This window comes from Myotis yumanensis, unplaced genomic scaffold (genome assembly GCF_028538775.1).
Source record: "Myotis yumanensis isolate MYYU_CA2020_CCGP unplaced genomic scaffold, mMyoYum1.0.hap1 SCAF_4, whole genome shotgun sequence".
Taxonomy (NCBI): domain Eukaryota; kingdom Metazoa; phylum Chordata; class Mammalia; order Chiroptera; family Vespertilionidae; genus Myotis; species Myotis yumanensis.
Window position 1 is genome coordinate 7,529,422 of NW_027223755.1, and position 15,672 is coordinate 7,545,093.

The 15,672-nt window shown below is 47.4% G+C and overlaps 1 protein-coding gene across 1 annotated transcript in view; it reads left to right on the forward strand.

Annotated features, from left to right (window-relative positions):
* CPLANE1 (ciliogenesis and planar polarity effector complex subunit 1) overlaps positions 1 to 15,672 on the forward strand; it is a 76,545-nt gene that overhangs the window by 25,859 nt on the left and 35,014 nt on the right. The window contains exons 21-30 of the mRNA XM_070411816.1: positions 945 to 1,054; positions 1,211 to 1,369; positions 1,484 to 1,592; positions 3,435 to 3,726; positions 5,790 to 6,681; positions 8,429 to 8,577; positions 9,184 to 9,350; positions 10,042 to 10,121; positions 11,155 to 11,234; positions 14,548 to 14,740. Coding sequence (XP_070267917.1) covers positions 945 to 1,054; positions 1,211 to 1,369; positions 1,484 to 1,592; positions 3,435 to 3,726; positions 5,790 to 6,681; positions 8,429 to 8,577; positions 9,184 to 9,350; positions 10,042 to 10,121; positions 11,155 to 11,234; positions 14,548 to 14,740 — 2,231 coding nt within the window. The remainder of the gene's footprint in view (positions 1 to 944; positions 1,055 to 1,210; positions 1,370 to 1,483; positions 1,593 to 3,434; positions 3,727 to 5,789; positions 6,682 to 8,428; positions 8,578 to 9,183; positions 9,351 to 10,041; positions 10,122 to 11,154; positions 11,235 to 14,547; positions 14,741 to 15,672) is intronic.

A 15,672-nucleotide genomic window follows, 5' to 3' on the forward strand; every position in this document is an offset into this window, starting at 1 on the left:
ATGATGAGAGAGAATCATTGATCGGCTGCCTCCTGCACACCCCCACAGGAGATTGAGTCTGCAACCCAGGCATGTGCCCTTGACCAGAATCGAACCTGTGACTCATCAGTCCGCAGGCCAACATTCCATCCACTGACCTAAACCTGCCAGGGCTGTATTGGTTTTAATAAAGAATATTAATTGATATTGGAAATTATGTTTTAGTATAGAAAAATTTTAAACTTAAATGCCTATCTATAAGTGATTTTCCAAACAAATTAACTATATAGCATTAAGTACAGGTGAATACATTGGCTTAAATAGTATCTACCATATACTATTGAGCTTAAATCAAGTGACTACCAGTAATAGAGTAAGTTACTTATTCTTTAACAGTGTTTTTAATATTTTCATGCAATTGACATGCATGAACTATTCTAGACTAATAATATACATAAAAATTCTGGAAGGTTCTTCCTTATGTAAGGTGTTGATGATGAATATATGTTTCTTTCATAATCAAGAAAATACAGGGGGGGGAAAGGATACTTATGTAATACCCTTTGTAATACTTTAAGAGGAAAATAAAAAAAAAATAAAAAAAAAAAAAAAAAAAAAAAAAAAAAAAAGAAAATACAGCCCTAGCCGGCTTGGCTCAGTGGATATAGGGTCAGCCTGCGGACTGAAGGGTCCCAGGTTCGATTCCGGCCAAGGGCACATGCCTGGGTTGCGGGCTCAATCTCCAGTGAGGTGCGTGCAGGAGGCAGCCGATCAATGATTCTCTCTCATCATTGATGTTTCTATCTCTCTCTCCTTCTCCCTTCCTCTCTGAAACCAATAAAAAAAATATATTTTAAAAAAAGAAAATACAGTTATTTGTGGGGGGGAAAAATAAGCAGAGAGAGTTGACGTTGTTAATCAGTGTCCGTCCTCCTACGACCTCTCCTGTTTGTGTCCTGACTTAGGGTGCTTCCGAGAGCTGTGTGCGTTGTGCTGGATGCTGCATGTCCGCGATAAGTTATCCTCTAGTTGCAGGCAGTATCAGAAAGCAAGAGAAAACGTGGAGGGAAAGAAGGTACTTACCTGGCAAAAGAGTAAGAAAAACGAACAGGCATTACTTGCAAAACTGTTGCTTGATAGGTGTTAGTGTTTGGAGCACATTTTCTTTTGAATGTGTGCTGGCCTGCCCATCTAGGGGGGAAAGGATTGATTTTTTCCAATGTCCGTTTAGGGCCTGGCAGTGGAGTGTGACTCTTGCGCGGTTGAGCACTGTCTCCATGCGGTGGAGTGGGCTTGCAGAATGCTGCCCTTCTCTCGGTTTTCTAACATCGAAGAACTGATTCAGGACCTCATTTTGAGCCTTATTGGAGAGCTGCCACCGATCAGGAAGGTAATGTGAATGTCGGTGAACCGTAACTAAGTCAGGATCAGAAACTCAAAGGGATTTTTCTTTTAATTAAGGATGATGTTGCTCATGAAACTCACTTTTTAATTTTTTCTGAAGGTAGCAGACATGTTTGTGAAAGCATTTCCCAATCCTGAGGACATAAGGGTTCCTTTAAGAGAAAAGTATCACTCCCTCCGGCAGAGACTCGGCCACTGCGTCGTGAAAGGTACTGTCTGTCGTTTCTCCGTATCTGCTGGGCGGGCTGCTGGGGCCCCTCGTCTGTCTGGAAAGCACTGGTCCTCCAGTTCTCCTCTCCTCTCCTCGGAGACGGGGTGAGCAGGCAAGCCCTTCCCCTGCGCAGCAGCACCAGATCCTCGGGGAGCAGACAGGAGCCGCGGGGAGCAGACAGGAGCCGGCTCCCATGTGGCTCTGTCACTTAGTAACTAACCTGTGACTGGGCGAGGGGCTCAGTCTCTCCGAGCCTCATTTCCGTATTTGTGAAATGACTATCTTAGTCCGGGCCTAAGAACGTGTATTGAAAGAGGATTAAGTAAGATAAATTCTATAAAATGAGCACATACTGCTTTTCATAATGTGGATATTTTATTGAAAACTAGTATTCTTTCCCTTTATGGTTATTTCTGCTTCTAGTTTTATCCTACACATTCAAGATGATCTTGTGGAAATTATTTTTTTTTATTGTGGTAAAGATACATAATATGAAATTTGCCATTTTAAGTGGAGAGTTCAGTGGCATTAAGTGCCTGACCATGATGTGGAAATGTTAAAAGAATTCAAATTACCCACATTTTTAGAGCTAATCTAGTATTTAGGTCTAGTTATGTCCTATGATTGCACACGACTGCATTCATATGCTTATATTGCACTTATGATTTCTATTTTTTTTAAATATATTTTTATTGATTTCAGAGAGGAAGGAAGAGGGGGAGAGAGAGAGAAACATCAATGATGAGAGGGAATCATGGATCGGCTGCCTCCTGCACACATGCTCCTGGGGATGGAGCCTGTAACTCGGGCATGTGCCCTTGGCCAGAATCAAACCTGGGACCCTTCAGTCCGCAGACCGACACTCTATCCACTGAGCTAAAGCAGCTAGGGCCTGATTTCTATTTTTTTAAAGATGTTTTTGGCATTTTCTAAAACCTAAAATGTCTTGTTAGATATTAATGTTTAAACTTTTTTTATAGGCAGCCTCAAAAAACTTCCCTTTCCAATGTTTCCCATTAGTTGAAGTCAGAAGGTGTCCTTGTTCTTTGGCTAAGATTATACTCATTTTCACTTATTTACTGCTCTGTGGGGATAGAAAAAGTGTTAGTGTTTCTTTTTTAGTTATTGTTTTGATGTCTAAGGTGGTTAAATTACTTTGTAACTTTTGTTTTCCAGGGTACACTTTTAAAAAAATATATGTTTTTATTGATTTCAGAAAGAGGGAGGGAGAGAGAGAGAGACGGATAGAAACATCAATGATGAAAGAGAGTCATTGATTGGCTGCCTCCTGCACGCCCTACACTGGGGATCCAGTTGGCAACCCAGGCATGTGCCCTGACCAGGAATGGAACCGTGACCTCCTGGTTCCTGGGTTGATGCTCAACCACTGAGCCACGCCGGCCGGGCCAGGGTCCTGTCCCTTTTACTCTTAGAGGCCTTCTCCGGCTTCCGCGGGGAGTGTGGACTGTGGCCTAATGAGTCCTGATGGAGGCCCGATCTGGAGGGGAAGGGGCCTTACTTGTTGGAGGGCTTTGTGTCCTCAGGAGGGACCAGAGTCAGGCCCCTTCTCGAGCTGAAACCTTTTTTTTTAAAAAAAAAATATATTTCATTGGTTTTTTACAGAGAGGAAGGGAGAGGGATAGAGAGTTAGAAACATCGATCAACCGCCTCCTGCACACCCCCCACTGGGGATGTGCCCGCAACCAAGGTACATGCCCTTGACCGGAATCGAACCTGGGACCTTTCAGTCCACAGGCCGACGCTCTAGCCACTGAGCCAAACCGGTTAGGGCGAGCTGAAACCTTTTAATGAGCAGAAGCCTTGCCTTCTTTCCTCCCAGGCCCCCACACCGAGGAAGCGATGTCTGTCGTCATGCGTTCCATCCACAAAGTGAGGGTGAAGGCCCTCAAACGCGTGCAGAGAAACATAGGTCCCTTCGAGAGGCACGTCTGGGAGCCCGTGGAGGACGACAAGCCCGCCGAAGGTCCCGGGTTCGAGGGGTGCTCCCTGGGGACGAGCCTGAGCAGGAGCACACTCACAGACCTGGGCACGCCCCCGGGCCACAGCGAGGCCGACTCGCTCTCGGAGGCTCGGTCGGCCGGAGGAAGGAGTGGGACGCGTTTCTATCGCAGGTACAGCTGAGCGCTCTCAATAGCAGGTGGTCCTTTCCTTTGAAAAAAGTGTCTCAATATTTTCATGCAGCTGAGGGGCTGGGTTCCAGCCCCAGCGACCTCACTGCTTGGCCTGTTCATGGGAATGAGCACTACCTTCCCTCCTCACAGGACGCTGGGAATGCAGATGAGACTGTGGCTTTGAAAAGCCATTAAAACCGTTATTGAGACAGGAAATAATTTGTCACCTGAAAGTGTAAAATCAAATGAGTAGGTTGAATTCTGGAGTTCACTGGAAGAATTTAGTTCTTTTAGTAATCTCCAGACTTAAATAGTTCAGGGTTTGGGGGTTAGCTAACTTACTTTCAAGGGAAGGAAATTGCACATTTCATTTTTGAAACTTACCCCTAAATTGTTGAGAGGTTCTTCCTTATCACTTAAAACTCTGCACTCTTATTTAAGCAGACTTTTCCCTTTAAATACATTTTTATTGATTTTAGAGAGAAAGGGAGAGAGAGAGAGAGAAATATCAGTGATGAGAGAATCATTGATTGGCTGCCTCCTGCACGCCCCACACTGAGGATCGAGCCCACAACCCGGGCATGTGCCCTGACCAGGAATTGAACCATGACCTCCTGGTTCATAGGTCTACACTCAACCACTGAGCCACACTGGCCGGGCAGATTTTTTTTTCTTTATAATTCTGGTATCTGACATGTAATTTATCCTTTTCACACCTGGAAGAGGATAGAGCTGAGCACACCCTTGCTTAAGTGAAGTCATCCCTCTCCTCCAAACATCAGCTGACACCGAATTGTGCAGGATGTGCCGGTTGACCCCGGAGGCCGCCTGCTGTGCCTGTTTAATAGGCAGAGACGCAGACCTGGCGCTCTGCCCCGGCCCAGCAGGAACTCTGACTTCTCGTTCATGGAACTCGGGGTCTGTGTTCTGCCCCAAGGACCATGTTGAGAGAGAGCAGGTTGGCAGTTCAGGTGCCTGCCCCGCAGGTTCAGTAGCAGCAGAGAGTGTTTAAAAGTCCCTCCTTCTGTGTGGGAAGGGGTACTGCGGCAGCCCCGCCTGCCCGAGCACACTGTGCCTGCGGGAGCCGACAGGCAGGTGCGAGAGAAGCAGCGCAGGCTGGCGGGTGTGTTGGTGCCGTGTGACTTTTATTGTCTTTGTGTTCTGACCTTTCAGAGCAGCGGTCGCCAGCCGGTGGTCCGAGGACCACTGATGGTCCGTGAGGTCTGAAAGGTTGGCAGCCGCTGTGTTAGAGGATTTATTTTTCCTCCCAGAAAAATGTTCATGTTTTCTAATAGGAAACTTTCTGTGAATATATCTTAACATAAATTTTTCCTTTTATATTAATGTATGGTATTTTTTATTTTTAAAATTTTACTTATTTTTATCCTCACCCAAAGGTATGTTTATTAATTTTTTTAGAGAGAGAGAACGGGGAGAGAGAGAGAGAGAGAGAGAGAGAGGGACAGAGAAACATCGATTGGTTGTCTCCAGTACACCGCCTGACTGGGATCAAACCTGCAGCCTGGGTATGTGCCTGGACTTGGAATTGAACCTGCAGCCTTTTGGTGGACGGGATCCTATAACTGACAGCCACCCGGTCAGGGCTGCTGTTTTTTTTAGATTCAGAATGTTCAGCTCTAGCGAGCACTTAGAGATTGTTTAGTCCAACCCCCTCATTTGAGAGAGAGATAATCGAAGCATTAAAAAAAAAATACAACTTAGTCAGTGGACAGGATTTTTCTTTTTCTTTTTTTCTTTTTTAAATATATATTTTATTGATTTTTTACAGAGAGGAAGGGAGAGGGATAGAGAGTCAGAAACATTGATGAGAGAGAAACATTGATAAGCTGCCTCCTGCACACCCCCCACTGGGGATGCGCCCGCAACCAAGGTACATGCCCTTGACCGGAATCGAACCTGGGACCTTTCAGTCCGCAGGCTGATGCTCTATCCACTGAGCCAAACCGGTTACGGCATTGGACAGGATTTTTATTGTCAATTCTAACATAAGATTTACTGATTAAATGATTAACTTTGTCTTTTCTAATTTTGTTTTGCTGTAGAAGGGCTCCACGTCACGTGGAATCCACGTTGACTGCTGAGCCCAGTGCTGACCAGAGCGTGGGTGATCTGAGAGGAAGCCCTGCGAGAAGAGGTCAGGAGCCGGTGTCGCAGAACGCACCTCCTGTGATAGGCGTCTGGGAGTTTGAACGCGATGACGACGAGTACGTGAAGTTCCTGGACCTCTTCCTGAGTTACGTCCTGGAGCGAGACCTGCGTGGCAGCGAGGACCCCGGCATCCCGTTGCTGACGAGCTTCTCGGGGCACCTTAGAGAACAGGAACTCAACCCGCTGCTCTCGGGCCTGCACGCAGCATTGCACCGCCCGGGCCAAGCCAGGGGCCAGGGCGTGTTCCGAGCGGGCTCCTGCTTCGAGGTCGCCCCGGAGCCTGAGGACCCGGAAGGCCCGGAGCCTCCAGCCCCAGGGCTGGCTGCAGGGACCAGGCCTCCTCCAGAGAACCTCCTCGGTGGTTTTAATGAAAGTGGGGGCAGGAGCGGCTTGTTCGGCCTAAAGCAGAAGGCCCTCTACAGGACACAGGGGGACGGGGCAGAGAAGCCTTGCATCCTGAGGGTGTCGAGCCGGAGTCCGTGGGCTCCCGAGGGCAGTCGCCGAGGAAGGTGTGTGTTCAGAGCGATCGAGGGCAGTGACTCGGGCCCCCTGGCCGAGCTCCCTCCTACGCTGGGTGCAGTGGGCGGCGCGGGGCTGCGGGGGCTGCTGGAGTGGATGCTGCGGTGGGCCGCCCGCAGGCTGCCCTGCGACCCCAGCCTCCCCGCGCCGGCCCAGGCCCGGCCCGTCCTCCGGGTGAGAACCTCTGCGGCTGCCATTCTGACATCACTATGGCTCTCGGAACAGCCCTACGCTGCTGCGTACAAGGCCAGGAGTGCCGTTATGGAGGTAAGTGCCTGAGTTACTACACGCAAATGGGAACTCTCTTTTCAGATTAAAGTATATTTACATTTCCCCAGGTGTTGAAGGATTATTAAGAAACTAAGCTAATTGCCCAGCCAGGTGTAGCTCAGCGCTTGAGCGTTGACCCAGGAACCCAGAGGTTGCCAGTTCAATTCCTGGTCAGGGCATGTGCCCAGGTTGCGGGCTCGATCCCCAGTGGGGGGCGTGCAGGAGGCAGCCAATCAATGATTCTCTCTCATCATTGATGTTTCTATCTCTTTCTCCCTTCCTCTCTGACATCGATAAAAATATATTTAAAAAAAAACTAAGCTAATGACAAGATTGATGTAGGATAATCTGATTATCTGATATAATAAAAGCCTAATATGCAAATTGACTGAACAGTGGAACAAATGGTCACTATGACGTGCACTGACCATCAGGGAGCAGACGCTCAGTGCAGGTGCTGCCCCCTGCTGGTCAGTGCGCTCCCACATGGGGAGCGCCACTCAGCCAGAAGCTGGGCTCATGGCTGGCTAGCGCAGCGGCGATGGTGGGAGCCTCTCCCGCCTCCGTGGCAATGCTAAGGAGCACCGAGCCAAGCGGTCAGGAGCGAGGGGTCTCTGACTGGCCGACAGCCCCCGAGGGGTCTCAGATTGTGAGAGGGCACAGGCCGGGCTGAGGGACACCGCCCCTCCCCCTCCAATGGACAAATTTCGTGCACTGGGCCTCTGGTTGATTATAATCACCTAATTTTTTTCTTCTTCAAGGGGTTCCTTTAAGTCTTAAAAGTGATTAATTGGGGTACAAGTGCTTTGTGAGGTTTGAAAGTTTTGTGTCTGTTGATAAAAAGAAGGAAACGAGGACCATTTTTAAGGGGTGTTACCAGATCTGTTGCTGGAGGTGATCTTGCCCACTTGTTAGGATGCGCCCCTTTTCTATCCTCTCCTTTCGGGGTTCCTCTCAGTGGTGATGCTAGTGATACTGTGTGTGCAGGAGCCTCCTGCCACCGTCTCGGTTGACCCCCTCCATGGTCTAATTCTGCCCTTGTTCTGTTTTAAACTGCCTCCATTTGAAAATAGTTTACTCTAGGACAAGATGTCAAACTCAAAGGCCAACGCTGGCCAAATAAACGAGGTGTGGGGCCTGCGGGCTGCAAGTGGGATGTGCTTGTACTAGGATGAAGGGTGCGTGGGGGAGAGAGAGAGAGAGAGAGAGAGAGTGTGTGTGTGTGTGTGTGATTTTTTATGAGTTTTTTTTTTTTTTAGATCAGTTTTTGTTGTCCTAAGGTAGTTGATAAGATACTGTGATATTTGTTGTCAGGGAAATGTGTGTTTCTAGGTGGTCCATAACTAAATATCAAAGTAAGCGATAAAAGCTTTTCACCCATTGCATTTTTAGCTGTCACTATTTTTGACTCCTTCATCATTCTGAAGTAATTACTGCCTTTATAACAGCAAAGAGAATTAAAAGGAAGAACTCTGCATGTGTATTGCTGTTATCCTGAGGCCTGAGGACACTGGTGGTTCCCCTTAGGCATTTCTGAGGCCGATTCGTGTGACTGCTGCTCAGGTGGTCAGGTTTGCTTTCTCCGGGGCGGAATAAGACTTGGCCATAGATGTGCACTCGTACCTGGCAAAGGAGTGAGAAACGTCACCAGGAGAAGTCCTGAGGGAAGGATTAGCTAATATAAAACGTAAGGAAAAGCATGGATTAGTGGTGGAATCTAAGTACTACAAATGGCTTGTTCTAGGTGCAAGAGCGTCCTCGCCCCGGGTCTCCGATGGGGCCCCCTAATGAGGGTGCCTGCGGGATGCGCGCTGGCTGCTCGGTGGCAGGGTCCTGGCCAGCGGGGCCTGACAGAGGGGATGGCCACAGTGAACCTCGTCGGAGCGTCTTGAAGTAAGTGCTGACTGCGGCCTCCTTTTCCACGGACAACGCCTTGTTTGATGCCGTTCGGCTTGAAGGGAAGCCTTGCATCCTTGAAGGTTAAGGGAAGAAGCATGTCCTTGCACTAGAGAACCCGGGAGTGACCACTTTCTGAAGTGCTTTAGGAGCTCCTTGCACACTCTTCCCTGTCAGCCCAGCCTTTACCTTCTGAGGGAGGAGAGCTCATCCTGAGAGACCCCTTGTTATGCGAATGGGTTTCCTATGTCAGAGGAAGTTGAATGGATCACTCGCCCCCCCCCCCCCAAGCAGTGCTCTGGGGGGGTCTGTCCTTGGACCCCAAGGTGTGGAGCCTGTAAGCAGGGGAGTCCTGGTGAGAAGGGCAAGCTTGAAGGAGTTGACATTATTCTAATCTTTTGAGTAAATACAGTGGGAGGCCCCGTCATTCATTGAACAACCTTCCCTTGAGCTGCTGCTGTGGACCAGGCGTGGTTAAAACACAAAGATCTGATAAATATAAACACTAAGTTTGTTCTTTTTCAATAAACTGTATCAATTGAAAGCAGGCTTCTTGTTTCCAAAGATGAGTTACAGTTACAGCTGCTTCATTTTTGCCAATAGAATGCCAACTGAAGCCAAAACCCCTGAAATAAAGGAAACCAGTGAGGAGGGTATTTCTGTCACTGATGACACCGATAAACAAGTTGTAGACATCGTCGATGAGGATCTTTTAAGAGGAGACACATTTACACAGGAGGAACTGGAGACGCTCCCACCAGACCATGAAGGTCAGTTCATTTGGCTAATCTTTTTGCTTGGCTTTATTAATTTGAAATTGGCGAATGATTATCGGTGATAACTTAGTCTTATGTCTAAAATGGTATGTTTATAATGGCCTAAAGTAAAAAATTAAAACCGAATTCAATCCGTTTGACGTGTTGAGCACATTAACCTGAATTTAAATCGTTGACCTTTGCTGAGCTGGGTAATTGCCCTGGGGCTCTTGTTCTGTGGCCTTCTCCTCGCTGTCTTCCTTAACACAGGGGTTCTCGGGGCTCTTGGGGCTCTCGGGGCTCTCGGGGTTCTCGGGGCTCTCGGGGTTCTCGGGGCTCTCGGGGCTCTCGGGGCTCTCGGGGCTCTTGGGGCTCTCGGGGTTCTCGGGGTTCTCGGGGCTCTCGGGGCTCTCGGGGTTCTCGGGGCTCTTGGTGCTCTCGGGGTTCTCAGGGCTCTCGGGGTTCTCGGGGTTCTCGGGGCTCTCGGGGCTCTCATGGGGCTGCTCACACCGAGGGAGGCCGCTCCAGGCTCATCTCAGACCACTTGACAAGGAGGGGTTGTCTCCAGGTGTTTTACGTGTTTCTGTAAGGAGGACGTACAGTATTTCTGCCATTTTATTTTTCCCTGTATTAAGTCCTGAACCATCTAAAGAGTGAAATGATCGTTTTCCAAACAGTCCCTTTTCTCTCCCTTGTTTCGCTGCAGAAGACGCCAAAGGACCTGTGGGAAGCCCCGAGGGTCCCCACGCCGCCGCTCACACGCAGACGTCACCGCGGCTGTTCAAAGTAAGTCCACACATAGCGGCTCAAGTCACTTCAGTGTAGTTAGTCAGCGCCTCCGAGCAAGGCCCTCACCTCCCAAAGCACGCCACAGACTGCAGTGCTGCTGTGCGCAGTGTTTCTTTCCACTGAAATTCTGCCTCTAGTCATGTCAGGCAGTGACTTAAATGTTCATGTCATGAACTGTGCAGCAAATTAAGATACTCAAGAGTGAGGAAGGTATTCTTTACTCAAAATATGTAACTCAGCTGTCGTGTGCAGTGTTTGCACTTACGTGCACTTCTATGCACTACTAGGGGCCCGGTGCACAAAATTTGTGCACTGGAGGGGTGTCCCCTCGGCCTGGCCTGCGCCCTCTTGCAGTCCAGGAGTCCTCGGGGGATATCTGACTGACAGCTTAGGTCCGCTCCCCACAGCCTGCAGTTGGACATCCTTAGCGCTGCCACGGAAGCGGGAGAGGCTCCTGCCACCACTGCTGGGCTCACCAGCCATGAGCCCGGCTTCTGGCTGAGCAGCACTCCTCCTGTGGGAGTGCACTGACCACGGGGGGCAACTCCTGTGTTGAGCGTCTGCCCCCTGGTGGTCAGTGCATGTCATAGTAACCGGTTGTTCCACCATTCAGTCGATTTCTATATTAGCCTTTTATTATATAGGATTGTTTTCTCAAAACAGTGAACACTGCATTTCCAGGTGGAATGCAGACATTTCTAATTGTTGAAACAATTCCTTTAAAAAGGATTAATCTTTCCTGGCTTTCTCATTGTTCTCACAATGTACTTATGTAACGATGGCCGGATACACATGTGTTTGTGAATACATTGTACTTGAACATGCCCAGTGGCTCCCGGCTATGGGCCAGAAGCAGTGAACAGAGTAAGGTCTGGTCAGAGCAGGGCCTACACTGTTAAGTTTTGGTCTCTCACTGGCTTTGAAACTTGTCACTCTGGGTGAGTGACTGATGTCGAGACCAACTCAAGACACCGCCTGTAATACCTACTTGTCTCCCTCTTTTCTTTTTGGGTGCCGTTCCTCCTAACAGCATTCCACAGGAGCGGCTCCGTGTCCACGGGGGGAACCAGTGGAGAAATGTGTGGAGGAAAAGCCAGCGGCACAGAATGGGTAAGAGGCGGGCGATGGAAGCAATGGCAACTGCCGTGTGTCCATCTGGGAACGGGCGAAGGGCGCTCAGGGCTCATCTCGGATTCACTTGGTGGATGGATTTTGTTTCTTACAATTTACGATATACATGTTATGGTGATATTGTGCTCCTAATGGAATTGTAAGTTCAGTTTATAGCAATGGTAAGTGATGAGTTGTAGTGACTTATACTCCTACATCTCAGTAGAGTGAAATAAGATATCTAGCCTTTTGTTCTCCCATCACTCTCAGCTTTATCAAAGTAAAATGTAGCTGCAAATTCACCAGGGTTTATTCAACAGCTAATTAAGGAACCACCCTTCCATACTGATTCCCTTTTTATTGGATCAAATGAAGAACCATTGTGAGTCAATCTGTCACTATTGTGGTTTAATTACTGAACACTGTTCATAGGCTAATGAATAGTGGTGTAATATACGCTGCTGGTGTAATATACTCTGCTGGCTAGCTTAGTTATGTTTCAAGGAGAGCTAAATATTTGAAATTTTAGAATTGCCTTGCATGAGAGGCAACATAATTAGATTCTCTCTCTCTTCTCAGTGTGAAAAATTTGTTCGGTTCTGTGGAAAATTAACAAGTAGAATATATTTAATGTCATGTGCCTTTACAAGTAATAGAGATATTTCTGTCACTAAAACCAGTCTTTACAGTTTCGAATGTGAGAATGAGCTCTCTCGTGTTCTGAGCAAAGGTCTGCCCCTTCCACAGGTGGAACTTGAGGTCCCAGCTCACCCCATTTCTCCACCCTCATTTGAGATTTTCTTATTCCTGTTGCTGAGCAGGCAACAGTGTCCAAGTCATCAAGCCATCTAGACATAGCTGTTGGCTTTGTTTGAATCTGTTACTAATTGCTATGGTGACAAATGTAAACAGGTGGTAATTAGGAGCTAACTTCACAGAGGCTGGAGTAGAGGATGTTTGGACTCTGAGATGGCTGGCCGTTCAGTCGCCTGTCTCTTACAGAATGTAAAGAATATCTTGGTTCCTAAGCGATCATTAATCTTTAATTGTAGTATGATCGAAGCCCTTTCAAATCATGAACATACCATTCCTCATTCATTTTGTGTAGACAGAAGTTCAGAAATTCCTAGGTAAGAACTTTTGCATACACTACCATTTTATCCTGTTTTATAAATAGATAAGAGAATAAACTGATGTCTCCTGTACCTTTTGAAATAATTACTGAATGTTTTCACCAAAAACTAAGAGAATAATATGGAATCAACGTGAAGCATTAAAAAGTGACTTAGGTACACATTTCTGACACCTTTAAGTGAATTATTGAAAGATTTTCCTCTAGCCCTAACTGGTTTGGCTCAGTGGATAGAGCGTTGGCCTGCAGACTGAAGGGTCTCGGGTTTGATTCTGGTCAGGGGCATGTACTTTGGTTGCGGGCACATCCCCAGTGGGGGGTGTGCAGGAGGCAGCTGATTGATGTTTCTCTCTCGTCGATGTTTCTGACTCTCTATTCCTCTCCCTTCCTCTCTGTAAAAAAATCAATAAAACATATATCTTAAAAAATCAATAAAAAACATATTAGAGAAAAATCTTTTTTTTTTAAATAGGTGTGTTTTAAAGAAATACAGAAACTATTTTAGAACAGGCTTTCTGAAAAAAGTAGTGGCTCTCTATCGAGAGATGTGGCAGTTGCTCACTTTCAGCCTCTAGCGTTTCCAGCAGCACACAGAATGCTGTTATCCGTGAGCAGACGCGTCCAGTCTGCCGCTGCATCTTCGCAGAGACGGAGCCATGTGTCTGTGTGGAAATCTTGCTGGGAGGGAGGATCTTGTAGCACAGCTTTACTTTAGAAAATTTCTCCGTCGCTAGAATTGACCTCCTTGCTACTCATTGACAGCAAAGGCTAACAACATTGTCTAAGGCAGGCAAATGAGTTGTAATGCCTGTTTTCCATGGAGTTGACAAGTGAGCTTTTGTTCTTGTGAACCTTGGGTGTTTGGTAAAAGGCGAATATTGCTGAAAGGAAATGAGAGCAAGGCCTCATAAGTGTAAATGCGATTTAACACGTTCTTTTCTTTTTAGAGACAATGATCAGTTTATTTGGGTAGGATAATGCCTGCTCCCTTATTTAGTTTAGGAAATTGATTTGCTTAGGAAACATTGAGTACCTGCTATGTTTAAGATATAATCATTTTAGTTTGTTGGTTAGGGTTTAATTATAAAAACAAACTCTGATTTGTTCGCAAATGAAATGTTCATAATACAGTGGGGCCTTGACTTACGAGTGTCCCGACTAACAAGTTTTTCGAGATACGAGTCGTCTCTCGGCCAATTTTTTGCTTTGAGTTGCGAGCTTAAATTTGGGTTACGAGCCAGCTCCAGATACCCCACCGCTAGTTGGTGCAGCGAATGTCACAGTGAGCGCCACATCAGCCCAGCATCACGTGTCTTACTCGCTCACAATTGATTTGACATACGAGTAATTTGAGTTACGAGCTCCGTCACGGAACGAATTAAACTCATAAGTCAAGGCCCCACTGTACTGTTATTTCACATTTAATGATCAGTGTGAGTTTGCTGTATAGCAAACTTAGAATTAAACATTTTTTAACCCATCTTAGGATTAAACATTTTTAACCCATACATTCCCTGTTTTCTTTAATTTTTGTATATGTTTTTATTGATTTCAGAGAGGAAGGGGGATGGAGGGAGGGAGAGAGAGAGAGAGAGAGAGAGAGAGAAATATCAGTGATGAGAGAGCATCATTGATTGGCTGCCTCCTGCACACCCCCTACTGGGATGAAGCCTGAAACCAGGGCATCAGGAATCGAACCAGTGACCTCTGGGTGCATGGTCGACGCTCAGCCACTGAGCCACACCAGCCAGGCACATTCCCTGTTTTCTTAACTCCACTCTGGGTCATTAAATGTAGTTAAAAACAAACAAACACATAGTCTCAAACCAAATTACATAGTTTGTACAGCGGAAAGAATGACTTGCACAGTTTCAAACTCAGATGCCTACAGGGACCAGGCAAGTAGGATACTTGTGTGAACTGCTCTGGCTTGTCACGCAGGGAGGGGACCAGGCTGACCGTGCAGCACACGCCTCTTAGTGAAAGCACTGACGACCAGTGTGTCTGGTGGTGCCAGATTCGAGGGGTACAGAGAGGAGGCTGGAGGGTTTAAATTTCCTGAAAACTTTGAGAAAGCTGTTAAAGTAGAAGAAACGAGTAGGACCCAGATATTCAGATCATAGCCATGTAATGTGCTGTATTGGTTAACGTGTGATTTCTGTTCCTACGCTTCCCGCGCAGTGCACAGACCCCTGCATGTAAAGAGAAATCGTCTCCAGACCCACCCGTGGTGCCCAATGGAGTCAGCGTTGCTTCACAAACCCTGGTGCCCACCCCCCCGCCGGCCCCGTGCGGCGAGCCCCGGGCGCGGCTGCCACGCTCTTCCGGTTCTGTTAGGCAGATGCTCCAGGACGAGGTGTTCAAGTTAGTCCAGGTGAGCACCTCTGCCACGAGCGTGTGAGGCCACACATGGTGCATGTAAGGTTCTCACAAATGGACACACGTCCAGGAAGGGGCGGCTGGAATGGAATCGCCGGTTCTCTGCTTTGGGCACTTGCTCATTCATGCGCCCAGATCTCTAGGGCCTAGAGCAGCGGTTCTCAACCTGTGGGTCGCGACCCCTTTGGAGATCGAACGACCCTTTCACAGGGGTCGCCTAAGACCATCGGAAAACACATATATAATCACATATTGTTTTTGTGATTAATTACTATGCTTTAATTATGTTCAATTTGTAACAATGAAATTGGGGGTCACCACAACATGAGGAACTGTATTAAAGGGTCACGGCATTAGGAAGGTTGAAAACCACTGGCCTAGAGGCTGACTGGTTTTTACTGAGCGTTTTGAGACGCAGAGGTGCCCACAAAGTGAGGTGGGGGTCAAACCCGCCCAGCGGGCTCCTGCTCAGAGGGCCCGAGCTCATCCCTGCCACCGCCGAGTTCCCGCACACCCGGCCTGGGCTTGCTTGGAAGTTGCCGGCTGCAGTTCAAAGTACTTTCCAGTTTTACTTGCAGCGTCTTGTTCTCACCTGGTCATCCTCTTCTTTGTCTACCGGAGTTTAAAATTATTTTCCTTTCCCGCTTTGTACCTTATAGACTCGTTTCCCTCAACTCCGTTCTCCACGCATGGGGTGCGATACACCATATTCATTGGTGATTCTTGATGTCTTTGAACTTATGGGCCTGATGAGAATACTTTTCTGCCTGTTCCATTGTTGAAACTGATTTTATTTTTATTCTCCCCAGTCCTTTTCCTTTTTATAACCTGTTTTAACAGCGTAAAGTTTTAGAAGCATTTCTCAAACTTGTTTCTTGGATTGCACAGGGCCTTTGCTGGTCACTGCCCTGTGTATTTCACCAATTC